Here is a 27,346-nt window from a genome sequence, read left to right as displayed (position 1 = left end):
TGATGATTTTGGCACACATAACTCATGAAAACCCAAAATTCCTGTCTCAAAAAATTTTGAGATTTTGGAGCACTTCATGCTTCCATCTGCTGAAAAGCTTTATGGAGATGAAGATTTCATTTTTCAGCACGACCTGGCACCTGCTCACAGTGCCAAAGCCACTGGTAAATGGTTTACGGACCATGGTGGTACTGTGCTCAATTGGCCTGCCAACTCTCCTGACCTGAACCCCATAGACAATCTGTGGGATATTGTGAAGAGAAAGTTGAGAGACACAAGACCCAACACTCTGGATGAGCTTAAGGCCGCTATCGAAGCATCCTGGGCCTCCATAACACCTCAGCAGTGCCACAGGCTGATTGCCTCCATGCCACGCTGCATGGAAGCAGTCATTTCTGCAAAAGGATTCCCGACCAAGTATTGAGTGCATAACTGAACATAATTATTTGAAGGTTGACTTTTTTTGTATTAAAAACACTTTTCTTTTATTGGTCGGATGAAATATGCTAATTTTTTGAGACAGGAATTTTGGGTTTTCATGAGTTATGTATGCCAAAATCATCAATATTAAAACAATGAAAGGCTTGAACTACTTCAATTGTGTGTAATGAATCAAAAATATATGAAAGTCTAATGTTTATCAGTACATTACAGGAAATAATGAACTTTATCACAATATGCTAATTTTTTGAGAAGGACCTGTATATGTTAATTCGCTATATATGACAATGAAGTGCAAGCAACAATTTTCTAGGTCCATGTTTAGTGAACCAAACAGCTCAGCAAGGTGGGCAGAAAATATACGATTCTTCTTTAAAGAAGTCAAAAATAATAAAGTAATATATCGTTTACTGCACCTTGTTAAAATTCCCTCTGAGGTCTAAGCACCTCTAAACACAAAGCTCCTGTTTATTCCTGAAACGCAGGATCAGGGTCATTTCTCACCATCGACGATGACTTAGACCTCACAGGATTATCAGTCTGCTTTCCTTTTCATTTCATCTTTATCATTCCTACAATGAACCAAAAACTAACCCACTAAAAAGACCAAAAGCAACAATAAATTCATGCTACAAGTCTGATATAGCTCCACTGTTTCACGTGTTCCTTCATTGCCACGAGTTTGTATTCATCCGCAGCTGAAAATAGACACAAACAAATACGGTACTTACTCCCGCTAAAAGAACATTTCATTTTTTTTAAAAAGTCAGCAATGATTTGGCGCTTTCTACAAACAAAAACAGACTTGTAAAGTATAGTTGTGGTAATTAGCTTTTAAACAAGCTGAACATAATCAGTATGGCTGTTCCTCAGGTTGGCAATGCCGGCATGTGATGCTGCAGTAAGTAATCAGTTGTTATCAAACACCAGACTGAGTAGGAGATGCACTGAACGTAAATTTAATAAGGCAGAGGCTTTAATATTTGGAACTGTGTGTTTCTCAGCGTTTTTGTGCTGTACAGACATAAATCAGGTGAGCACTGACCAACAGGTGCAGCTTCTCAGGAGCCAACACCAACAAAAGTCTAACCTTAAAACGATTTAGAGGAATGAAAGGCTGGAGTTATGGCAGGACACATGAACACCATGTCAGGCACTGCACATCATGTAAACTGAGTAACTGCACATAAATTTCAAAAATTCTAAAAATTCACATGCTGTGGAAATTTCATCACTTCCAGCCTCTCCTGTGATAAGTTTCCAGTGAATAAGTGAAGGAGAATAGATGAATGGAGATTTTCAATACAGCTGAACTACAGCTAAAGTGGCAACTGATAAAACAGTTGCGTGCTCAAACCAATAACGCATTAAACCGACGTTTTGTTGAAATTTTCATCCATTCATTTATTTTCTTAATCACTTATGAGAGTACACCCTCTACAGGTCACCACAAACTCACATTCGGAGCTACAGCCATTTTTTTTTTTAGCACCAGTCATGTTTAAAAGTATTCACACCCCTGAAATGATCTGCCTTCAAACCACGAAAGTGTCACGACACTCTGTTGTGCAGCTTTCGGTTCGTTTCACTGACACAGAAGGGCATTAAAGCGTTTCACACCCCTGTTTACTCTGGATTAGGTATCAGTGATAAAAATGTGTGAGCGACAGGTCTGACTGTGCTGTTAAAGTATTTGTGGGTACTTTACCAAAAAACATGAAGTCCAAATGTGAAAAGCTTTCATATGATTGTTAACTTGAATGTGTATAGTGCAGTCTGTTGGGTTAATCCTCAGGTTATAACAAATTGTTGGTTTTGGTCTTTTAAGAGGTCTTTAAAATGTTAATGTTAAGTACAAAATAAAAACAACCCTCATTCATTAAAGGGGACCTATTCTGCTCATTTCTGGCTCCATATTTTTATTCTTTTACTCTCCCAGAGTAGCTTTGCATGATTCACAATTCAAAATAATCCTCATTTATCTTAGTGGGCTTTTCTGCTGCCCCTCAGCTCATCCTCTGTCTCAAACCAGGTGTTTTAATTCCTCTCCTGATTGGCTGGAAACGGAAGTGGGTGGGACTTCTATGCTCTTCTATGCTCAAAACCACAACTCTGTGCTTGAGACTACTTTCAGGCTATCCCCTCTAACATCATACATAAAGTAAAAATGGTGTTTCCCACAGAATAAAAATCTATTCTTGGTTTTGGTGAGAAAGAGGTGAACGGACGCTGTTTTAAACTGATAAATAAATAATATCATACACACTTCGAGACATTAAATACCGAGCCATCAGCTGGCTCTCAAGAAAGTTCCTCATTCCACGGAGGGATGGTCTACAAAGAGGCGCCCACACAGAAAGCAGAGACTGAGAAATTGAGTGACGCTGAGCGACTTCAAGAGTGAGAATGAAGAATAGACTGATACGAGAGGTGATAAACGCAGTACGTGGACAGAAGTGCTGAGCCACCTACACATTACACCTACAGGAGCTGCTAGATGCCGTGAAGCTCCTGGTGCACAGCTGTTGTGCTGATGTTAATGCCAAAGAAGGTTTGGAGCTCGCAGTATACGCCTCAGCACCCAGCAACCCCTTTCTGTAACTATACGTGGTCACATGGCTGAGCTGCTGTGGTTCCTAAAGTTTTCCACTTTGCAATTATATCACCTAAACTTGATTGTGGAATATTTAGGAAGGAATCTTGTTACAGGACAACTCTGGAGTGCACTGAGCTCATTCTTTCACAAATGTTTGTGAAAGCAGACTGCATGACTAGGTGCTTGATTTTATACACCTGTGGCAAGGCAAGACCCATAAAGTCTACAATAGAGAGTTACCTAGGCAAACAGAGCCTGGAATGTCCTCTAGTGACCAACTGTCGACTAGAGCTGCCCCTCGGGGCTGTGAAAGAGCTCCAGAGCAGAACTAGTACCAACCTCCTGTCAGAATAATGGTTTGACCAGCTTGCCTGTAGAGAAAGGACCAGAGCTAGCTGTTTAACGGCGATTGAAATGTCAAAATAAGAGTGAGGTGGCTTGATAGTCATCTTAGATGCCTGTAAAAATAAAAATTAATTGGAACATATACCCTTTTTGGCACACGTGAAGTCTAGGTGTGGGAAACACTGTTCAAAAGATCTGGATGAAACTCAAATTTTTTGGCTATTGGTTTCGGCTGTATTTAACAAGTATTTACCACTTTAACATGACAGAAAACAGAAAGAAAAAACAATAACATGTCCCCTTTAACTCTTGATAAGGCCTCACTAGGTTGTGCTTCCCTACTCCACAATGTTTCCCACTGATATTACTGCACCGTCCCCTTCATTTCTGTTTCACTGCTCAACAGTATCTACTCTCTCTGTGTCTGTTAGCTCATCGTATACTAACACACCATTGAAAAACACTGTTCCAGCAAACATCAACTAAAGATTGGATTTCTCTAATGAGGGATTATGTACATATCTTGGCTTGATAGAGTGATATACCTCATGTGTGATAGATTGTGTAGATAAAATCAGCAGCATTTTACAATAAACAGTACAATCACGTCGTGGTTTTTAAGTGCACATCTTCTGATTTTGGTATGCAACCTTGGTCAAACAGTGCAAACTCTTCGTACTATTTGTTCTGACTTTTATGGTGCTCCAGATGTTAGGATGTGTGCTGTCTTTTAACCACAGAAAAGTAAACCTCGCAACATCTGGTGCACCAGGCAAGCGGTCGCAAATATTAGGAATCATTTGCAGAACAGTCTGACCGAGAGTGTGACGTGTGCTAAAAGGTGACACACGGTGTAAGCAGGTTCAGACGCTGGTGATATACTCCGCCCCGTTAGCCGAGGCCTTGTCTCTATCTCCCTCTGTGGACACGCTGCTGTACTGGCAACCAGGAACGATGTTAATTGTAGGTGTCGCCGGGTCGGGCGCCGTGGGTGGCTTCACCTGATTCAGCGCCTTCCTCTCCTTTTTATCCAGCCAGCAAAACGACACCATGAGAAACACGGCGGATGAGGCAACAACGGCACTGCAGGCAAAAAAAACGTGGAAATAGTGGCCCGTTCTGTCAACCAGGATTCCTGGAAATAAAGAAAACATCAACAGCGTCAGCATTTTGACTCATGTTAGCTTCTCGTCAGAGACGTCTAAAAATCCCTGGGGGCTAAATCCGTTGTACTAATCTTGCTTCATAGTGCAATCCTCATAAGCGCAAACCTGTGGAAAATCACTGACCCAGCGCTTACATTAGAGGTCAGTGTGATATTTGTTTACAGGCAAGTTCTCTATTCAAATCAGCATAATATATTCTGACTCCACCAAAAACAAAAAGACATCTTTTCAAACTATCTTCCATAACCGTGACCCTCGGCAAATCATTTTCCTGTTATAATCAGCAGCACATCAGGTCAGATGTACAAGCAACATAATCCTGCCCCGACTTGCCTCTGTGGTTATGTCACTGTTCGGCTGGAGAAGCAGCCAGATAAACAGTCTAAGCATAACTGTCATCTGAGACGGAAGCAGCCCTGAGAGGGAGAGGAAGCCTCTGCCCTTTTCTCACTCTGCTGCAGCTCCAGCTCACTCCTCCACTGAGAAGAACAAACTGTTTTTCTCTCTGTGTACCGGCTAAACGGCCTCAACGCCCTGCAGTGCCGCCTCCTCCTTCATTTCAGCCGTTCACATAACACACATGTGAAAACATGTGCACTAAAGCGTATGCAATCACACACGAAGGCTTTACTTTTCTGGTTCTTATATGTTGGAGCAGATACAATGAAAAGACAAGTATAGAGCTGGAATTTAGACAGAGCTGCACTAATATTAACTTGATGGCTTTTAAACTGACTTATCTACAGCTACAGAGCTCTGCCACTGATCAATAGAGGTCAGTGCACTGTAACTTGAGAGGAAACATGAGGATAGATGAAAAAACAACAACAAAGAAACAACCTGGTTCAAAAAACGGATGAAAATTCACCAAAGACTCACAAACTATCATGTTTTTGTTATATGTTTGAGTTTGCGTTCTTTTGACCTCCACTTTTATTTTGAAACTATTTCTGAGGCAAGATTAACTAATTAAAGTGGCAAGTTTTCAGTACAGTGCTCTTTTAGCCTGGCTTGATCTCAAGCTGAACCGTTAACCTGGTCTGGAGTTGTGGTTTAAAATCATCGGCAAACTACGAATCACTAACGCTTTTCTGCAGCATCACGCACCTGTGTGAGTGGAGCACCTGTGTTGCCCATCATATATTTTATATTTTTTACAGATCTTCATTCTCTGATACCGTGTCTGAGGTGGCACTGAATCGGTCCATTTAGTGAAAGAAAACAGCTAAATGATGCCTGAATTACCAACTTTTATGTGAATATAGAGCGTGAAGCAGTCGGCGTGACAATTGCTCATTCTTACGGGAGTTTTAGGTTTTGTCAAATCAGCTTCTGCCAGGCTGAAAGCTTGGCTATGTTGAATTTGCTTCACCCCTCAGATCAGGCGTGTTTGCGGTGTTTTTGGTTCTTGTGTCTGGTTTCTCCACCTTTTCTAATCTGAGTGTGCTTGTATAATCTTATGTTTACCTTTGTTAGATTTTCTCTTTATGCTTCTGCCGTTACCAAGCCTCACTGTAATGCTTGGGTCATTTCACGTTTGGATTGTTTCCATGCCTGCATTGAGCAACACATTTACTTCATCAAACGCACCTTTTGTTGTTACACCTGCCCTGTCTGAACTATGATACTGGTTACCTGGAAATAACCGAGCCTGCTTAAGAGAGATTGGGCAACAGAATGTGAACCAAGAGTCACTAACACCCACTGATATATAATCACATTTATACCACATTTTCCAGACAGACCAGATTCAGATGTAGTCATATATTGCATCTCACCATAACAGTTTCATTTTTAATTTCAAAAGGAAGGTCACATTTTGGCCACTGTTGAGCGGTCCACTGTTGAGTGCTCAGTTTTAGAAAGATATGTTTGATTTTGTAACCCCGTTGGTCTTTTTTCTTTCTTTCTCGAAATCCATTTTAAAATAAGCAATAACTTTAAGTGACGTGAAGTCCTGAGAAAGGCCAAAGTGGGTATGAAAAGATTACTTTTAAGTCACTGAAGATAAACTTCCATAGGAAGTATTTTTCCCCTTTTATGGCAACTTGTAAACAGTGATGCATTTTTGGCATTGCTCCATCACTCAGGCTCTTACTGGTAAAGGTCCCAAGTTGTTATGAGACTTCAGCAGCCAAACAAAAAGGTTAATTGTAGTGTCAGAGTGCTTCCTTTTGTTTGTCTGGAATATATACAACACAAAGTTTACAGTAACACAAAGAGGAAATACTTTCTGTCTACCTGAGACCATAAATTAGCTTCAGTCTGAAGGTTTAATTGTATTAAGAGGGCATGAGAGGGCTTTGGATTTTCTCCCCATCCCTTATACTGTGGTGCTCTTAGATGGAATCTCCTTAGGGCCAGTATAAACCCGAGCAAACCTGTTCCAGAGTTCATGAGGTTGCCTTGAAGTCCCTGAAAAAATTTAAACCAATCCTTTAAGCAGCTCTTTAGCTGTTCCCCCAGTCCCATACATCATGCAAAATCTAAGCCAGTGATGCAGAAAACATGAAGAGAGACTACAGGCAAAAATTATTTTGCATATTTATACCTCCAGGGTTTTTTTTTTTTTACTGGCTTTATGGTTATGGTTTCATGGGATAAAAAAGTGTGACCTACATTCTCCTCATATCTCTCACTCATGATAATATCTATGATTCCTTTACCTGCCAGCGGAGGCCCGATGAGCAGCGTGACGCTCTCCATGATAGCAACGAGGCCAAGGGCTGAGGGAAAGTAGCTCATCTCCACTACATCCATGAGGACAGTAAACATCAGGGAGCCCACCACGCTCATGGAAAGCCCGTAGATCACCACGTAAGCCAGCAGTACATGGAAGCTGGGCCCGATGCAGCAGATGCTGTTACTGAGCCCGTTGACAAGCAAAGCTGCAGAAAACACGTAAACGTGTCGCCCTTTGAACCATGGCAAGTTAAACACGATGCCAAACGGTGGCCGCACCACGATGTTGACGATCCCCAGGATGGACAGCAGGTACGCAGCCTGACTCGGCTCCATGTCGTTTGCTGTAGCGTAGGGAACCAGATACACCAGAGGTACCACAAACCCGAGCATCATCCATGTGATGCCGATGGAGTACACACGGTAGCGCAAGTTGTTGCAGAACTGATCGAAGGCCATATGTTTGCTCAGGAAAGCCAACATGGAGCTCCAAATCGTCCTCACCCTCCCTTTTTTCTTGCTGTCACTATTCTCATCTGGTGGAGGAGGTCCGTGGTTCATCAGCGGCTGGCCACGATGCCTTTTGGGCTGGAGGGGCCTCATCACAGCTCCACACACACAGCAGTTCAGCAGGACGGCCCCCAGAATGAGAAAACTTCCCCTCCAACCGTACTCTATATGGAGGTAGTTTCCCAGGACAGGCAGAGTGCACAGTCCCAAGGCGGTGCCTGTGGAGGACATGGCGTTGGCAAATACACGGCGACGCACAAAGTAGTGTCCCAGGATTGTCACAGCTGGTTGGAAGCTGAAGCAGAAACCAAGACCTGAAACAATGAAAGACGAGTGACATTTTTTATATCAGCGATAGTGCTAATGGATTATAAAATAGAAATGTAGAAGTTGTATTATGTCTAATCTATCCTGAGTAACACTACTTTAAATGTTTTTTGCTAATGCTTTTATTTTCATACCATTTCCTCAGGCTTTTGACTTTAAAATCTAGTCTTGAGGATGCAAAAATCTAAATTTGTCAACCTCCCCTTCAAGGTAACCTCCTTGTGCACCTCTGGATAACAGCTGGTACAAGTCCTGTACTGACCATTGTGAGACCATGTGTGGTGCTTTAACTGCAAACCTCAAACTTAAACATTTAGCTTTCATTTAGGATTAAGGTAGGTGAGGAGAACTTATACTCTAGCTATGACAAAGCCTGAAGGTGGTTCATCAGGACAGAAATATGATCAGGAACATGGTTACATGGGTAACCTTGGTTCTATGAAACCAAATTCCACTATGGAAAGCATGTCTTAAAGCTTTTCCTTTTATGCGGGGAGTACCAGGACCTAATGATAACATCTCAAAAATAAGTGAAATCAGTAAAACTTTTGTATCTATATCTTTATCAATGTACCACAAAAATGAACAGCCACAACTATGAAAATTAGACCAAGGCTGTTATGAGGTGAAATTATCTTGAGTTTAAACTTCTTTTGAATGTCTGTATTTGTCAAATTTAAGCGATATAAAGTTCCTAAAAGATGTAATGATGCATTTACAGTTGTCCAAAATCTGTCTGCTTTGGTCTCCACCAACCAAACAAATATTCGGCACAGCTGAACTCTACCTGTGCCTGGCCTTTGATGCTCGGCAGGTAGCTGTGTGTACCCATGGCAATGAAATGTGTGCTGGGATAATAAATCTACTGAGTGCTTGCTGACCTGTAATGACCCCGGCGGTGATGTAAAGCTCAGTGATCGACTGGGTAAATGAGCTGGCAGCCATTCCAAGCCCACTCAGGACCCCTCCCAACATGATTGTCGCTCGGCAGCCAAGTTTCTCCACCAACACACTACAAAAGGGACCTGTGGATCAAATTTAATGCTCTTAGTTTAATACCAGAGCCCGAGTGGGCAAAGGCCTTAATCCTCCAGCACATTTCACATAACTTGTAATCTGCACCGGCTGGATGACCTTCAAAAGAACCAAACGTATGACTGAAAATATGTCTGCTCTTTCATTTACCCTGTGCACAAGATGTTTGACTGACACATCTGTTTCTTACTCATCCCACTGCCAGTGAGATGAAATTTCATCTTACACTACCTTTTGCATTCAGATTTCTCCATTTCTAACACATCATCTTGACTCACCTGACTGCCATGAAAAAAAACATCTCACTGTGTGTACTTGAAAGCTTGAGCAAATACAGCATAGTACACTGGATAAAGGTCACTAAGAGGGGTGTCAAATTTAGCATGGCCTATCTCTGTTGTTAAACAACAGGTCTGCTAGATATTAATGGGGGACAATCACTGAACTAACATGTGTAAAACTTCAGTTTTTGCGCCATTAAAACAGTTAAATCACACCATTCTTTATCAGAATCTTTTAGACTGTGTTTATTCTAAAGTTACAGTTTTAATAACTCATGAATCACTTCTTAAGCTCACAAATCTGGCCTGGGATAAGACTCCCTTGTGCACCTTACTGGAGATAAACCTAAGATTATTGTCATATTTGTGTCAGATCATGATAATTTCTAAGATTAAAGCATTCCTGTCTCCAAAATTCATGAGAACTGTGTCCAAAACTGACTGTAACGGCCTATACTCCTGTCTCCGAGCCTGATGGTGGGCTCCTTTACTTGCGCCAACCCCTCTCTGGACCTCACACTGAGCATTTCAGTAAAAAGCTACCGAACCCTTGAACTTTCAGATCTTTCATCGGCCTGTCACTGCTTGTCAACCAATTGTCCAATTTGCTCTGAGCCTCTAAAAAAAGCTAAAAGTCTGCACAAGTCACGTCTTGACTGTTTGAATAGAAATGGATGCGAAACTACAAAACAACTATTATTGTCTACATCTTAGACCAAAACATACATTTACCTCTGGTTTGTTCAGAGCAGCATTAAAGGAGGAGTCTGACATTATTACATAACGTGCTCATCGTAAACCTTAAAAAATAAACTTAAAGTGCTGCTGTGTTAAAGCTTTCCCAAGCCCATATTTTTCTGATGTGTATCAAATGGCATTTTTATGCTCTAGTTCTGCGTTTACATTTCATAAATAACATAAGAGCTAATTTCCTCTTCATCAAAAGCTCCTGTATTGTTGATCTCGTTGTAATTTGCACAAATATTGAAACATACAACAATTATCAATATCTGTATGGAGTTTTTTAAGACTCATTATAAATCCCGATTATTTTGACTATCTTATATATTATGTTCATTTTACTATCGCCCCGCGAAAGGGATGTTACGTTCTGTGTCTGCGTTTGGTTCAATGCATGTCACCTGTTAATACTTAACAGTCATCGTGACGTAATGTTGTTCGAGTACACAGTAAATATGTAAGGAGGAATTTAAATGGCCGTTATGAAGGGTTTTTGCTAATAATGTGCTGTATTTTCAGAAAATGGAAGGAAGAAGTTTGAAGGAGAGGAACTTAAGTTGCATAGGAGTGCACTTAAACAGGCAGGTACCAGTTGTTCAGGTGTTGTAGGCCACAGGCTGCTTCTGATCAAACGCTGACATATAATTGCATTTTATACTGAATGTGTGAACTCTTTCCTCATCTCAAATAAAAACTATGACGCTTATTACTTTTTCTTGATATATGTTGCTCTGAAATTTATTTGGGAGTGAAAAAAATTGTAAAGAGGAGGAACTTTATCCTACTATTGCGATAACACTGAGATAAACCATGGGCTGATTTCCACTATTGTTTTATTCTAGCATTTTAAATATTGACAGTTCAAAACAGATAAGACAGATAAGAAGTTGCACTATGTGCACCCGCTCATTACATAAAACCTATTTCTAATCTTACTAATAAAGAAAGAACTCCTGGACATGGATAAAGGACCAGCCTAACCATAATCCTTCCAACTTGTGTTTCCAGGGGTTAAATCTCCAAACTAATCTCTGTTTTTGGCTGGATTTAAAAGGAAGCCAGCAGAATAAGAATGATATTGTGACGCCTTCTTGTCACAAATATACAATCTGCGGATATGAAGATGATGAAGATATGAAGATCAGAAATTAAAAAGTGCTATAATTTGGTCCCTGATTTTAGTCTCTGTCTCTCAGTTTTGGCCCCTGTGGATGGATTCCTCCACCTAACAGCTGTGGGTTGATTTTTGTTTTATACCTGATCCATCTGTATACGGGATTAAGGATGATATATACAGACTTCTATCGTTTTACAATGTCGTACTCATAGTAAGTCTACTTTGGATGGATACAACATTATGGCTTATAACCAACATCCCTATGGGGAATGTGACTGAGATTTATACTTCTAGTACCTCACTGTTGAGTTTTTGTTGGACCTCTCTGACCCGTTTGGGCTGGGGGTGCAAAAAGAGAATGTAAAATGTGGGTGATGTATATTCATAATTTATATACAGTACATTTTATTCTTGGTAACCAGTGTCTACCATGACCCTACACAGTACAGAGAGGATCACAGTAAATAATAAGTCAACAGTAATATCTTCTGAAAGTCAGGAAACGTTAGACCTTAGACCAGAGGTTCCCAAAGTGTGGGGCCCGCCCGCAGAGCCATTGCAGGGGGGGCGCGGTATGAAAAGAAAAAAAAAAAAAAAAAAAAAGAGCGCTTGGACACTGTGGACAGGTTTTTGACGGGGCTCCCACACAAACGCAAAGCAGGAGATGAAGCATCGCCAGATATGTTTCCAAACCAACTTCCTTCCAAGCCGAAGACAGGAAAATATGGTGAAGCATATCTTCCCTTTGGCTTCACCTGCACAAGTGCCAAGGTAGGTCTCCCCTGCAAAATTAGTTTCCCTGCGTCGGGAGCACGCACTGGGCTCTCCAAATCACGGACAAACAGGATCCCACATTCTTGATTTTTAGTTCACAAACACTTCTTGTAATAACTAACTACTCCTGACAGGAGTAGTTAGTTATTACAAGAAGTGTTTGTGAACTAAAAATCAAGAGTTAACATGATGTTAGCTCTTTATGCAGTAAAGTTACAGTGGGATACAAATAATATCAGGCTGATCCTGCCGTAATTTGTTCCCCCTGTTCAAATCACGGACAAACAGTATCCCACAGCTGTTTATGTGTTTAAACCCATTTTGCACAGAGAGGCGTTTTTTGAAAAATGTAGATAGCAATGTTGAATATTATTACACAGGAGAAAAACAACTACACGTAAAATAATTACACCGTGACACCTCTGCCTTTCTAAATGGAGGGACAGTAACTGCGTGTGTATATGTAAGCGTGTAAAACCTGAAGACAGAGACAAAATACTGTTAATCTGACTATCTGCCATTCTGCAATTCATCTCATGTAAACAATAACGTGGCGCACAGCGTGACGTGAAAAAAGGCACATCCCTTTGACATTGCGTGACGAACTCTGTAATCCTCGTCCACACGTAAACGCAAAAAAGGAGTTCTCTTTCATAGCATTCGTTTCGTGTCTCACTATGGGAACGCCTCCTGCGTGACCTCATCAGAAGCTCAAATACCATTACGCCAGCCCTTACAGGCTGGCTAAGTGACGCCCATGTCAGGAGGGGTTAGCACCCCCCTATATAATAGGCTGACATAGCGTCAGATGTCATTCAAAAACCTCTTCTCGCTTCTCACAGAAGCCTGTAGACAACTGTGCTATTGGGTGCTAAGCTAAACTGTCCACATATTCGAGTGAACAACTCGGTCGCCGGGCGCTTTGTTCCCCGCATTTCAGTTGTCCACTAGCATACAAGCAGTAGCAATACTGTTCTGTAGCTAGTGCTGGTGTCAAGTAGCAATACTTTAACCCAGGGAAGTAGCAATATTTTCCCAAAGCGAAGTAGCAACACTTTGCTAATAAAGGTACCACTAGCTTCACCATCAGGTAGCAATACCCTTCGGCGCTAGCGGTTTTTACACATTAGGTAGCAATACCTGTAGAAAAGTAGCACTACTTTTCACCCCACGCTAGCTGAGGAATAGCAATATTTTCCACACTCAGTGTCGGTCTCGCTAACGTGCGCAACCCTCTAGCTAACCATGGCTACGACTGACAACGCAGTTGCAAAACTTTGTCCTTGCGGCAAGAAGATTTCTGCCTGGGATACACACCTCGTGTGTGCGGCATGCCTGGGTTTATCTCACGCTCAGGCTGCCTTGACACCCGCACACGACTGTATCCACTGCGCGGCTTTCCCACGCAAACTACTCCGCCGCAGGCTAGCTCGCCAGGCTAACCTGTCGGGTGGCGACCCTTTGCTGTGTGAGGCTGCTGCGGTGCAAGGAGAAATTGACATGCCCGATGATTTGGCCGCAACGCCAGGGCCGAGCTGGGCAGAGGTAGACCCTCAGCCCATCGCGACCGCTTTCCCGTCGCTGGAGGCACACGGAGATTGTGAGTTTTTTCCCCATGCCGGAGTCACCCGGGGAGGAGATGCTAACGAGGACGGAGATGAGTCGGCTGACTCGGAGCTCCTGCTATCTGACGAGGAGGAAGAAAATTCCACCTCCTTGGCTAGCATCAGCTGGGCTGCAAAGCACTCGGCTACCGGCGAGGTTGAAAAACCGACACCGCCGTCTCCCCTGGATCTCAACATGCAGGACATGTGCAAGCGCGCAGCTGCTAGGCTCAACATCCCGTGGCCCGCCATACAAACAAAGGTTGTAAAATCTCGTTTTGACGGTAAGAAATTGCCGAAGGCGAAAAAGACAGGGAAGCATGTGTTGCCTGTTTTCCCGGAGCTACTCGATGAGATAGCGGTGACGTGGAAAGCAAAACCTTACAGCGAGAAACACCCCATCGCGGGGAGCTCTCTGCTGGATTGTGAGGGGATGGAGTCTATCGGCCTCCGCCAGATGCCACAAGTGGAGCCGTTGGTAGCGAGCCATCTTCACCCGAAGACGTCTCTGTTCTCATCGGGCTCCATCTCTCCCCTCCAAGACAGACCGCTTCCAGTCTAGCCTTACAGATAAGTGCTACAAGGCAGCGGCTCTGTCGGTAAGAGCCCACAACGCCTCCTCTATGCTAATGGCTTACCAAGCTGAGCTAGAAGAGGACATGACAGCTAAACCAGATACCACAGTGTGGGAAGAAATCTGCGTTATAACTGACCATGTCCTCCGCCTCCACAAGGTAGCCGTACAGGCTACTGGGAGAGCCATGGGCCTCATGGTTCTTCAGGAGCGAGCACGCTGGCTCGGGCTCACCAACCTGACGACTAAGGAAAAAGAGGAACTCCTCGACACCCCTGTCGTCCCTCAAGGTCTCTTCGGTGCGGCTGTTACATCCATGCAGAAGAGATGTGAGGAGAAAAAGAGAGATGATGAGGCTCTGACACTCTGCCTGCCGAGGAGGGCCCAGCACGCCACCCCAGCGGCACCGCGCCAGTCATTCGCGCAGGCAGCGTCTCACCCGGTCCCCGCTTTCAGGATCCCCAAAGTGCCTAAGACGCAGGCAGCCCCCCAGGCTGCTGGGGCTCCTAAGAATCCTTGGACTCGGAAACAGTATCCCTAGGCCAGACCTCAAGCGGCCCCTCCTCCTCCTCCCGCTGCCGCGACCGTGAGGAGGAAGAAGCGGCCGGCCTGACAGCCTCTCCTCTAGGCGAGAGCGAACCCAGTTTCCCCCCTTCATGGGCCGCTCTGCCGCCAAACAGCTCCGTTCCAGAGCAAGTTCAACGGGACATGCTCCACACAGAGTGCATAACTCTGGCCGGCGTTCCTGTCACTGGACCCGCCAGAGGGAAAGAGAGCCAAAGTTCGCAGTGTTGTTTCACAAGCACTTCTCTCATGCATTCTGTATTAAGAAAGCCCCGACACGCGCATCCAGGCAGTTTGCCGAGGGCGCTGTTGAGTGTTGTAAAACACATGAAAAAAATCAAACATGCTAAAAAACAGAGCAACGTCTGCCATAACGCAGCCCGTGGAGACTCGCCTTCCCACGGCTGTGATAGTGCAGATGAGCCCATCACCTCCCTCGCCTGCGACAGAGGTGACGGGACACCGAAATGGCGTATGTTTCGCGCTACAACCACAAGGGGGCGCCAAAACGCTATCTTCGGTGGAGTGGCCAGTGAGCCCTCTGTCTCTCCACATAAAGTGCTGGGCTACCTGCACTCAGTCAGCATGGGTGTTGAGGACATTGGAAAAGGGCTACAGGCTGCAATTCAATGTCGCTCCACCACATTTCAAAGAAATCATTTACTCTCATGCTCTGGGCGAGTCTGCCGGCTTTCTCCTGGAGGAGATTTCCACCTTGAGAGACAAAGGAGCTATAAGAGTTGTCCCTCCCGAGGAAATGCACAGCGGATTTTATTCAAGGTATTTCCTTGTGCCAAAGAAAGGGGGGAGGGGGATGAGAGCCATTCTGGATCTCCGTGCCCTGAACCGGCATTTAAGGACATACAAGTTCAGGATGTTGACGCACGCCTCGCTGCTACGGTTTGTACAAGCGGGCGACTGGTTCACATCAATCGACCTGAGGGATGCTTATTTCCACATCCCCATATATCCCCCACACCGAAAGTATCTAAGATTTGCTTTCAGGGGATAGCATACGAGTTTGTAGTCCTGCCTTTTGGTCTCTCACTGAGCCCAAGGGTGTTTGTAAAATGCACCGAGGCAGCAGTGGCCCCGCTCAGAGAAAAGGGCATTCGGGTGGCCACATACATCGACGACTGGCTGGTGGCAGTCCCAACCCGCCAGGAAGCGGCTTGTCACACAAATGCTCTCATACACCACCTAGAGAGTTTGGGTTTCCAGATAAACATGGAAAAGAGCACATTGAAGCCGACTCAGTGCATTACTTTCATAGGGCTCAGCCTAGACTCCCTCCGGGTGAGAGCTTTTCTGTCCCCAGAGAGAACAGCGACCATACTGTCATCCCTAGCACTGTTTCGCAGAGGCAACACAGTGACCCTCAAACAGTGCCAGAGGCTGCTAGGTCTGATGGCTTCTTCTCTAGTGGTGATAACACTGGGATGCCTGCACATGAGAGGCTTTCAGCACTGGGTGGGCTCGCGGGGACTAGACCCTCACCGAGACGGCCACCGTCGCATGAGAGTCTCTGCAGACTGTTCACTCGCTCTCCACGAGTGGAAGAAGCCAGGTTTCTTGTCTCAGGGCGTTGCCATGGGGGCAGTTTCAGCCAGGAAGGTGGTCTCCACAGATGCCTCTCTTTTCGGGCTGGGGGCCACCCACGAAGGCAGAACAGTGAATGGGGAATGGGGCCCTCACATGCGCTCCACCCACATAAACTGTCTGGAACTGCTGGCAGTTCACCTGTCGCTAAAACATTTTCTCCCTTGGCTGAGAGGTCATCATGTTTTAGTGAGGTCGGACAATTCCACTGTTGTGGCCTACATCAACAGACAGGGGGGTCTGGGGTCCCCCAAGTTACACACACTGGCACACAGACTGATAGTCTGGAGCAGTGTCCACCTGCTGTCACTGAGAGCAACTCACGTGCGGGAATCTTGAACTTTGGAGCAGATCTCTCTCCAGGGGCAACCCACTGTACGGAGACTGGAAGCTTCACCCAGAGGTGGTGAAGCAGATCTGGCTGCGATTCGGTCAGGCGACCGTAGACATTTATGCATCCAGGGAGAATGCTCAGTGTCCCCTGTTTTACTCGCTGCACGATCAGAGAGCTCCACTCGGGGTGGATGCTCTAGCTCACGAGTGGCCAAGAACCCTCCTCTATGCTTTTTCCCCAGTGGCCCTCATTTCTCCAACTCTGGCCAGAGTGAGAGAGAGAGGTCACTATATGATCCTGATAGCCCCGCACTGGCCAGGAAAGCACTGGCTGGCGGAGATTTTTCAGTTGCTGTGCGGCCCACCTTGGCCATTACCACTACGCAGAGACCTCCTGTCTCAGGCACAGGGGGAAATATTCCACCCCCACCCAGAGAGGCTAGCTCTACGGGCTTGGCCCGTGGGTGGTTTAACCTGAACACAGTGGGGCTCCCTCATAGTGTTATCGACACTATTCAGAGTTCTAGAGCATCGTCTACTAGGACGCTATATGAACACAAGTGGCGTGTGTTTGAAAGCTGGTGCTTAGAATCACAGGCCATCCCTTTTCAGTGCTCTGTGGCTGTGATTTTGTCATTTCTTCAGGCCCTGATTGATGAAGGTAAAGCATTCTCCACCATCAAGGTGTATTTGGCAGCAATTTCAGCCTGCCATATTGGTTTTGAGGGAAAGACTGTTGGTCAGCATCCCTTAATATGCCGTTTCATGAAGGGTGCACGACGTAAATTGCCTACATCTAGGCCACTGGCTCCATCATGGGACCTTCCCACAGTATTAGCTGCGCTCTCCTGTTGCCCATTTGAACCCCTGGAACAGGTTGAGTTAAAATTTCTGTCCTTGAAGACAGCTCTATTAATTGCTTTAGCTTCAGCTAAGCGTGTAGGAGAGATCCACGCTCTCTCAGTGCATCAGTCATGCATTCAGTTCTCCTCGGATAATACGAGGGTCAGTATGCTTGCTCAACCCTGCCTTTATCCCAAAGGTTGTTGGCACGTTCCCCTATAGAACTGCCGGCCTTTTGCCCACCACCTTTCTCCTCAGAGGAGCAACAGCGGCTGCATACCTTGTGTCCAGTCCGTGCTCTGCGCATTTATATGGACAGAACCCAGAGTGTCAGACAAAGTGACCAGCTGTTCGTGTCCTGGGCTAAACCACACATGGGAAAGCCTGTGTCTAAACAGCGCCTCTCCCATTGGATAGTAGGAGCAATTGCCCTGGCCTATACTAGCAGGGGCCTTCAGCCTCCTGCTGGCTTGCGTCTTGCATTCCACTAGAGGTCTGGCAACCTCATGGGCTCTTTTAGGGAGTTTCTATTCAGGAGGTGTGTGCAGCTGCATGCTGGGCCTCACCTCACACATTTGCTAGGTTTTACAGGTTAGATGTAACAGCACCTAACCTGGCGCATTCAGTCCTCAGTGCAGGTTCTTCTCAGGTGGGAGCTTCTCCCCTGTGAAGTGCTGTTGGGGACAGTTGTCTTCTTAACAGGCATGTCTGGCAATCCGGGAGTCAGTATTTCTCCCATAGTGAGACACTAAACGAATGCTATGAAAGAGAACTTAAGGTTATGTATATAACCCCGGTTCTCTGAGTAGCATGAGTGAGTGTCTCACCAGACCTCCCTCCTTGCTATGGGGCGAGGAAGAGGTGGGCTTGTTTTGAATGACATCTGACGCTATGTCAGCCTATTATATAGGGAGGTGCTAGCCCCTCCTGACATGGGCGTCACTTAGCCAGCCTGTAAGGGCTGGCGTAATGGTATTTGAGCTTCTGATGAGGTCACGCAGGAGGCGTTCCCATAGTGAGACACTCACTCATGCTACTCAGAGAACCGGGGTTATATACATAACCTTAAGTTTTAAATAATCTCCGTTTTCGGTGAATCGCAACGCCGTTTACGTGTGGACAAAAGGCCCAAACGCATAGAAACAGCTGAGTTTTCAAAAATACCCGTGTAGTTGTGGACGTAGCGTAAAAGAGTTAGTAGTATATTTTATTACTACCTGTAATTTATTGCCGTTTACTTGTATTTGCTTAATTGTTTACTAAATGTTTGAGGTGTGAAATAAACCGCAATGGAGTTTGTAAACAAAATATGGGTGTGTGTGTTTGGAGGATGTGTTTGTGCGGGGGGGGGGGCGAACATTTTTCTTGTAAAAAAGGGGGGCCTGGCAAAAAAAGTTTGGGAACCACTGCCTTAGACAATCATGCCAGACTAACTACGTCACTTTAGTTTTGTTTAACTGCTATTAAAAGTGACAATTTATTGCTAAATCGGCTATTTTAAACGAATCTAATAAATCTGAAAGTTTTGATTGATGATAGGATGAGGATGATCTTTTGAGTTTTACTTTTCATCAGCACAGGAAATAAGACTTCAGAAGTAAAGTAGCCGGTCTAAGGTTTGCATTATTTCTTCTGTGAATGAAACATTTTAGGCTGTGGGAAATGAGAGGACTGCAGCTTCTCATGGAATAACCTTCTTTAAATCAACATCACACAGCAAGACAGGTTAAAGCATCCTCAGTTTCTCTCTCTATCTGGTTTCACACTTTCCCTGAACAATAACAGCAGATGCAAACTAAGACTACCCTCAGGCCAGAGGGCATTAAAGGGCAACTTCAGTAGTATGGTATATTCTAGTTATTATTCTCTTAAATTAAACCAAAATGAGTAAATTAGGCTTGGAAAAACTTTGGTCCGGTTTATTTCCTGGTCTTCTAGCTTTACCTCCTGCATGAAGCGCTGACGTCATGATGGAGGGCACCCAGGAGGTTTCGCTGTTGGTTGCGTGGAACTCATTCTGCAAGTCAGTGTAGAAGATTCCCACGCAGGAGGGAAATGCCAGTGTCAAAGCCAGGACAAGTATGGTGGCAACCAGCACCACCCAGCCCCAGCCGCCATCTGGAGCTTCGACTGCTCCTGTTACAGCCACGGAGACTCGGCGCCCTCCTTCCTGTCCCCTCTCCTCCAATTCACAATCATCGGCCTCCTGGATTTTCTCGTGGTCCATACCGTTGGCCTGCTGGTAAACCTTGGAGGCCTCCGAGTGGAGGATGTGATCACTCGTCCCGCTGATTCCATTTCTCTGAGTCATTTTCTGCTTGGCAGTTCAGGCAAGGCTCCTGTGTTAGTTCTGCAGGGTGTGTGAATGCGCTTGCTGTCCATGTCACTGAAACTGCTGTAACCTTTATGGAGACCTACAATCAAAAAAGCAAACAATGTGTCAGGTATAGTGGTGAGTGGTTTTCAGTAGAAGTAATGTTAAACTTTGGCATGGGTTGGAATATCTAAATAACCGACAGACATACTGTGCTGATCTCCATGTGATTTTAAACCAACTGATACATAATTTTCAAGCTCGATACCTATATTTGGTGTTTTATAAATCTGATATCTGTATTTTTTTTTTATCTTACTGACATAATGTGATAATGCATTTAAAAATCAATTAATTTTACTGTCACAACAAGATGTGGATTACACCTTTATGTTTAGCATAACTTGACTCAGCTGATTTCTTAAACACCCTAACCTTAACAGGGAGATGCTCATATTTCTTACTTAAAATTTTTAATTTATCAGCCAACAAATAAAAATTATTTGCCGATACTGATTTATTGGTGGCCAAAATATTTATTAGCTATGATTTAAATAATTTTAACAAACGGCACCTTTAGTACCTTGCTAACTAAGCTAGGTAACATTATCTGATAACTCCAGCACTCCACCCTAGAGCTCAACTGTGGTCACTTTGGCACATAACAAAAACACAATAAAAATGCAGCACTCCATTCTAAAGTCTTAAGAGTTTAAAGTGAAATGACTAGAAAGACATGCAGTTTGAGGGGATAGGTTAATTGGATAATCCAAATTGTCACTAGGTGTGAATGTGTGAGTGAATGTGAGCGTGAATGGTTGTCTGTCCCTGTGTGTTAGCCCTGCGACAGACTGGCGACCTGTCCAGGGTGTACCCCGCCTCTCGCCCTATGATAGCTGGGATAGGCTCCAGCGCCCTCCGCGACCCTGGAAAGGATAAGCGGAAGCGAATGGATGGATGGACTAGAAAGATTAAGAAATACAGCATTTATGTTCACCTCAAGATAAAGTCCAAGCAAAACCATTTACAAATATTAATACATGTTAGCATGCTTATATACATATATACATATATACACACACATATACATATACATATACACACACACACCAATTAAATCTCATCAATATTAGTGCGTCAAAAACTTAATTGAACCCATATTTACCTCAAACCACTGTTGAAAAGGTAAACTGTCTGCTGTAATTTTACTCACTTTGCTCTGACCGTGAAGGACTCACAAAATGCCAGCAGAGCCAAGGTTATAAACACAAGGAAATCAGACAATGACTCTTTATTAAAACAGGTAATCGGTTACGGAAAACCAGGGGAATGTCCGAGTTATAATAATCTCACTGGCTGGAATGAAGGTTTGTACATCCTGAAATAAAGGAAATTAAACTTGGCAACGCATTCCAGCCGACAGACGGGTGACTGTTGTGTTGCCACAATCATTAGGAATGATTTAGCTGCAGTCATGAATCATCCCATGATTTCTCCTGTGTGCAGAATGAAAGCCCCCATGGGACTACAGCGTCCACATTTCCAGTTAAAGGCCTTCACTTATCAGCATTTCAAAATGAGTTTAGACTGAGAGTGCACTGACAAAAGACGGGTCAAAAAGGTTTAGGGACAAACGTGGCATGGAAAGGGAGACTAAGTTGACACTAACATGAACTCACGTAAACCTTTGAATGAATAGCCCTCTTTTACTGTAAGTACCCTAGCAAAACATTTCCCAAAGATACAATTTCCAGATGTGTCAACTACAAAGCAGAGAAATATCTTCACGGATTGTATTCCCAACTCATGTGGACACAATTTTGCACCTTTACAATCCTGCTACTATAACTTTTTAAGTTTTAGGTGGATGTTGTTACCTAAAGGCAAGGGTGTCAATCATGAACTAAAATGAGTCTGACATCCCTGCATCAACGGCATCAAAAGTCATCACCCTCTAGTTCCAGTCTCTTTAATAAGCCATGATAACTAGCCTAACCACCATTGTGCTATGCAAACAGAAATTTGCACATTACAACCATTTACCATTGAAATTGGTAACCCTGATCAGCTTGTTATAATGCTTTGAGCCCAGACCACCCACCTAAGCATTATTCCAGACCATGCACCCGTTAAGAATAACATTAAATGTTGCTGAGCCACCTTCTGAGAAGGTAAAGACTAAAGGGTTTGTTGAGACCCTTCTAACCCCTTCACATAACTGTAAAACAACAGGACATTACACACTTATACAGTAACAACTCAATCACAAGCCAGACCAAGGTTTATTCTCCTTTGTCACTCTAATGTGGATAATGTTTTAAAAAGTGAACATTTTGTTTTATTCTGTGACACCTGAAATGTTTTTTCCACTGGGTAAATGATCACTTTGAAAGAAAGAATTGTAGCAAAATAGCTAAACTTAGCTGTATTCACATTAGCCACCTTTACAATGGTCAATTAATGTAGATATCTAATCGGCCAATCAGTTGACAGATACTCAATGCATTAACAGTGTGTTTCTGGATAAGTCAGAAAATTTTAGTGGAGCACACCCTCAACTGGAATTTTCCACTAGTAAAGAGACCAGCAGACCAACATATACCGAGTTAGCATTCCAAGATGGCGGCACTGAACGTAAACAGTGCCAAAACTGTTAACTTTGAATCTGTACTGCCATTGTTGTGTATTTTTGACTTACTAAACAAGCCATATGCAGAGCACTGACCAGGCTCTATCTGTGAATTTATTTTTTAAGTGCAAAAAAATAAGTATTATGCTATATTACTACGATTGATAACTGAATGGCTCTACCTTGCTAAGAGCTAAAACAAATCCTGTTTTTCTTTGCTCTATCTGGAAGTTTCCTGAAACTTGGGAGTGATGTCACTCCCAAGTTTCAATATGAGAGTTCTGAGGTATCTGGAATGTGGTAATAGGCATGTAGATAACGTCAAGACAAACCAATGAAGTTCAAACTGGGCATCAGAATGGGAAGAAAGGTGATTTATGTACTGGGATTTTCAAGTGGAACCATCTACAGTTTTTACAGAGAATTATCCCGAAAAGAGAAAATAGACAGTGAGTGGTACTTCTCTGGGAGAAAATGCCCTGTTGTCATGCTTACTAAGGAAGAAAGTGAGGCTCAATTTGAGGTCTCAAACTGGTTTCTTGAACATTACAAGGACTTCACCGTACTCTGAGGCCCCCGTTGTCACCAGATCTCAATTGGAAAACGCACCTTGAAACAGGAAGTTGCATCACAGAGCCGACAAATCTGCAGTGACCGTGTGATGCTATCGAGTCAACATGAACCGACATCTCTGAGGAATGTTTGCAGCACCTTGTCAAATCTCGGGTCTGAGGTTAAAATGGGTTTAATAACAACTATTACTGATAAAGTTGCCACTGATTTACCTTAGCCAAAAATAACTGTGGTGGTAGCTTTCTGACTTCTCGGCTATAACAAAACCTTAAACTAAATAACTGACTCTGACAGTTAGACATTTGATTTGTTGTTAATATCACTTTCAGGGTTAGCACACAGCGGTTTCTTTTTTTAACCCAGGAAGCTACATCGCTCTTTTAGAGTTCAGTACTATTGTACTTGGGTTTTAGCTCTGTGACGCGGAGTTAAAAGTTAGGCATGCTTTGAATAAAGCAGCTGAACAACTATGCAAAACCAGCGTCTATGCAGCTTTTATTTGAGTAGTGATGAGGGAAGTCACCCACAGGGAAATTCAGAGCTTCTGTCACTTAATTTATGATGAAAATGTATGTCAACCCAGGGAACAATTTAACACACAAATGTTGTTGTTTGTTTTTATTATGAGGGAGACATGCTTCAGCTTCTTACATCTCCTCCTGTGTTTTCCCCTATAAAGTGTATATGTCTCCCTTTCTGAGTGGGTGAAAATGAAAGGTTTGACATATCTTAACAGACATCCTGTTTCCCCATTTTCACTCTTTGCACACTGCACAGCTGCCTGCAGACACTCTGCACATCTCATGACTGTAGCTTGAGGTGTCTGGAAGGAGGGGAGCGAATATTAGGAGAATAATCTGGGTTTTTTTCTTTTCTTTTTTTGAGCAGCTGATTTGAGATGCTGAGCAGCTGATCTTTCATGTGGGACAGCCCACGGAGAGGATGGCAGCGCTACATAACTGTCACTCAGTGCATTTAATATTAACGTATCTCTGTATATATACTCATCAGGCTCAAATTGAATTTCCCCTCGCTCCACATTTCAGCTGCATTAAAATGCAGGCTTCCCCCCCGACACACACACACCTTCACCCACGTGGCAGCTCGTCATTTTTCGTCTTATTTATGGCAGGAAAGCATGTCTAAAGCATATCTAGAGCTCAGACCCCATCGAAATGGCTCAAATGTGCCTTTAACATGTTTTGTTTCCTTCTGTGTAACAGACAGCCGAATGTTCCCAACATCCAGCACTTTCGCAGCAAGGAGGAAGCAATTTAAACATCAGCCTTTCCCGTGAATTTCTACACAAACGTAAAAGCCGTTACTCGCCTTGTTTTTGAGCCGATCCCGTGTCCGGGTTTTCAGGCAGCTCCACGGGCGCCGTCTCTCCACGGTGACTGCCGGAGGAGCAGCAGCAGTCCGCGGGTGTGCTCGTCACGGAGATCCTCAGTCCGTGGGCGGAGACAGTGGCAGGGTGGGGTGGGATGGGAGCTGCGCAGGCCCCAGCTGCTACACCGATGTTTGAGTGTTTGGGGTGTTTGTGCCAAAGTGATATCTAGTGTTTCTATGTGTAAGGTCTTTATTTATATTGTTAATAGACTTTAGTAAACAGGGATTACAAAGGGGGTATAGCTAACATAAAGAAGTTACCTGTTTTGGAATGATCTACATGACCGCGTTATTGTACCCAAATTGTAATCAATTTAGTCCCTTTTTGGACACTTAAAATATCTTCATAGAACTATTGTTATATTTGTTATATTCCTGATACCCTCGTGGCCTGATCACACTTAAAAGGGGGGGATTTTAATGTCAGTGAGATTTTTAAAGTGGATAAATAAAGACGTCAGTTTGCCAAAAAAACTGATTGTGGCTTCTACCTTGTCTCGGGAGATTTGCTGATATCATGTATGAGGGATATATTAGACATATATTTCACATATTACAAGCCAAAGGGTGATTTATAGCAGTTTAAATACCAGAAATCGCTTTTTTTGGGCAAAGGATCACTTTTTGGCACAGGAGATTACTTACTCTGGCTGTACTGCACCTTACTTATGATTTTCTGTTTAACTTTACTTAACTTTACTTTTTAAACCTTAAAAATTCTAACTGCACTACATCACCTAACTCTGGATGACTGTATTTAAAGTAGGAGCATTTTTGAAAAAGTAAATGAAAAAAAAAAGTCAGAAAGAAAGAATAAAACAGCAGTGTATAATGGCAAACTTTAAGGGGATTTTTTTTTCATGTATACCATTTATTTTTCAGATAGAGACATCCATAAGTTTAGAAATTAACACCACCTAATAGCATGAATTTGGACCAGTGATTATTTTTATGAATGAAGGGTTTTAATAATATAGGCTTTGTTAAAGCCACAACAACAACAACTGGGAATGAATTCCACATTCCATGACTGTGTTTTGATTTGATGCATCACTGACATCATCAAAAAAGCCCAGAAGTTCCCTTTATATCTTTTAAAACACAATCAGTTTTTGTGCATGATATTCAAACAGGTAACCTGCACAGTAACAAGCAAATCAGTGTAAACATGTGAGAAAACCATGAACGAGTTTTTTGGAATCACTCTGAGAAAGGATATTTTAGGGTTAGGGGTTTTAAAGATATTAGAGATATTGGGCAAATGGAAAAAAGCAATCCTACATATTTGTTTAATATGTGCATTGAAAGACATATCCTGGTCACAAATGTCTCCAAGGTTCACAGTGTGAGAAACCGTATCTCCAAGATGTATAGGGCTGAGTACAATAACCTCAGTTTTATCTGAATTTAGAAGTTGACAATTAGAGGTTGTCCAGATCTTTATATCTTTAAGACATTCCTGGAGTTTAACCAATTGGTGTGTTTATCTGACTTTGTGGATAAATAAAGTTGGGTGTCATCTGCATAGCAATTAAAATGTAAGCTATGCCTTCTAATGTTAATGCCTAAGGGAAGCGTGTATATTGTAAACAAAATCGGTCCTAGCATGGAACCCTGTGGAACTCCAATATTAACCTTTGTGTGTAAAGAGGACTCTCCATTTACATTAACAAATTGGAGTCTATCAGATAGATATGATTCAAACCACTGCATTGCAGTACCTTTAATACCTTTAATATGTCATAATCTAATCTCTGCTCTAATAAAATGTTATAGTTGAAGATAATGAATGCTGCACTGAGGTCAAGCAGGACAAGCACAGAGATATGTCCACTGTAAGAAGCCATACGACGATCATTTGTAACCTTCACTAAAGCTGTTTCTGTGCTGTGATGAGCTCTGAAACTCTTCAAATAAACCATTCCTCTGCAGATGATCAGTTAGCTAAGACAGCTGGGTCAGTGATGGCTTTTTAAGTAACAGTTTAACTACTGCCAGCTTGAAGGTCTGTGGTACAATTATTAGAGATAGGTTGATAATATTTAAGATTGAAACATTAATTAATGCTCTAAATAAATATCAATGGTACTGAAAGTAGCTGTACATAATGTCACGTCTTTGAAATGATTACGGTTATTATCGAGCTGTTTGGTGGTATTGTTGGGAAAATGTTGGCTTGCTCTTTATGTTGCAGAAAGACAGGAGTACGAGACCAGGCTTTTCATTTTAAGATGTGAGGTAACCATCCTGAACACATCATATTGAACACAAGATATTTCTTTCATTTTTTTAAATGATCAATATTAAGTGAGCTTTTAATATAAAATCTGTATAGTTTTTCATATTTATATCCTGTTCATAGCCTGTACATAGCTTGTACTCACTACAGCCTGTACATACTTATAGTTATAGAATATTCATAACATACTTCATACCGTGTACAGTATAACATACCATAATAGACCCATTTCTGTAATATACTTACATATCTATATTACTGCTAATATATATTGTAATATATCTATATCATGGCTAAAGCACTTCTGGATGCATGCAAACTGCATTTCGTTGCCCTGTACCTGTGACATGTGCAATGACAATAAAGTTGAATTCTATTCTATTCTATTCTAAAAACAATAACATGAGTTTTTTGCATGCTGTTTATTGAATTGGATGATTGAAGTCTGGATAAACAAGACATATGGGCAATTTACCAATGTATTCCTTTAACAAATGGGAGCTTTAGTAGCACATGGAAGAGCCATACACAGCCACAACAGCCTGGCACCTCCTCCTAATGCTTCCTTTCACCAGCTTGGTCACACTTGGTGGGATGGCATCTGTCGTGTTGTGTTTTTTTGAGAAAAGACAAAAGTGCTCAAATTATAAGTATTCAAAATTTATTATTA

At 43.0% G+C, this 27,346-nt stretch overlaps 1 protein-coding gene across 1 annotated transcript; it reads right to left on the bottom strand.

Moving 5' to 3' along the window:
• Window positions 1–642: 642 nt before the first annotated feature.
• On the bottom strand, window positions 643–19,782 carry slc16a5a (solute carrier family 16 member 5a). Its single transcript, XM_031741053.2, is given in 5 exon segments — window positions 643–4,517; window positions 7,215–8,054; window positions 8,949–9,092; window positions 19,477–19,617; window positions 19,620–19,782. Coding segments are annotated over 5 exon segments (1,428 nt in total). The 5' UTR covers window positions 19,651–19,782; the 3' UTR covers window positions 643–4,245.
• Between the last annotated feature and the right edge of the window lie 7,564 nt (window positions 19,783–27,346).

Source organism: Oreochromis aureus, linkage group 8 (genome assembly GCF_013358895.1).
Source record: "Oreochromis aureus strain Israel breed Guangdong linkage group 8, ZZ_aureus, whole genome shotgun sequence".
NCBI lineage: Eukaryota > Metazoa > Chordata > Actinopteri > Cichliformes > Cichlidae > Oreochromis > Oreochromis aureus.
Note: the sequence above shows the minus strand (reverse complement) of the source record. Positions and strands in the feature narration are given on the sequence as shown.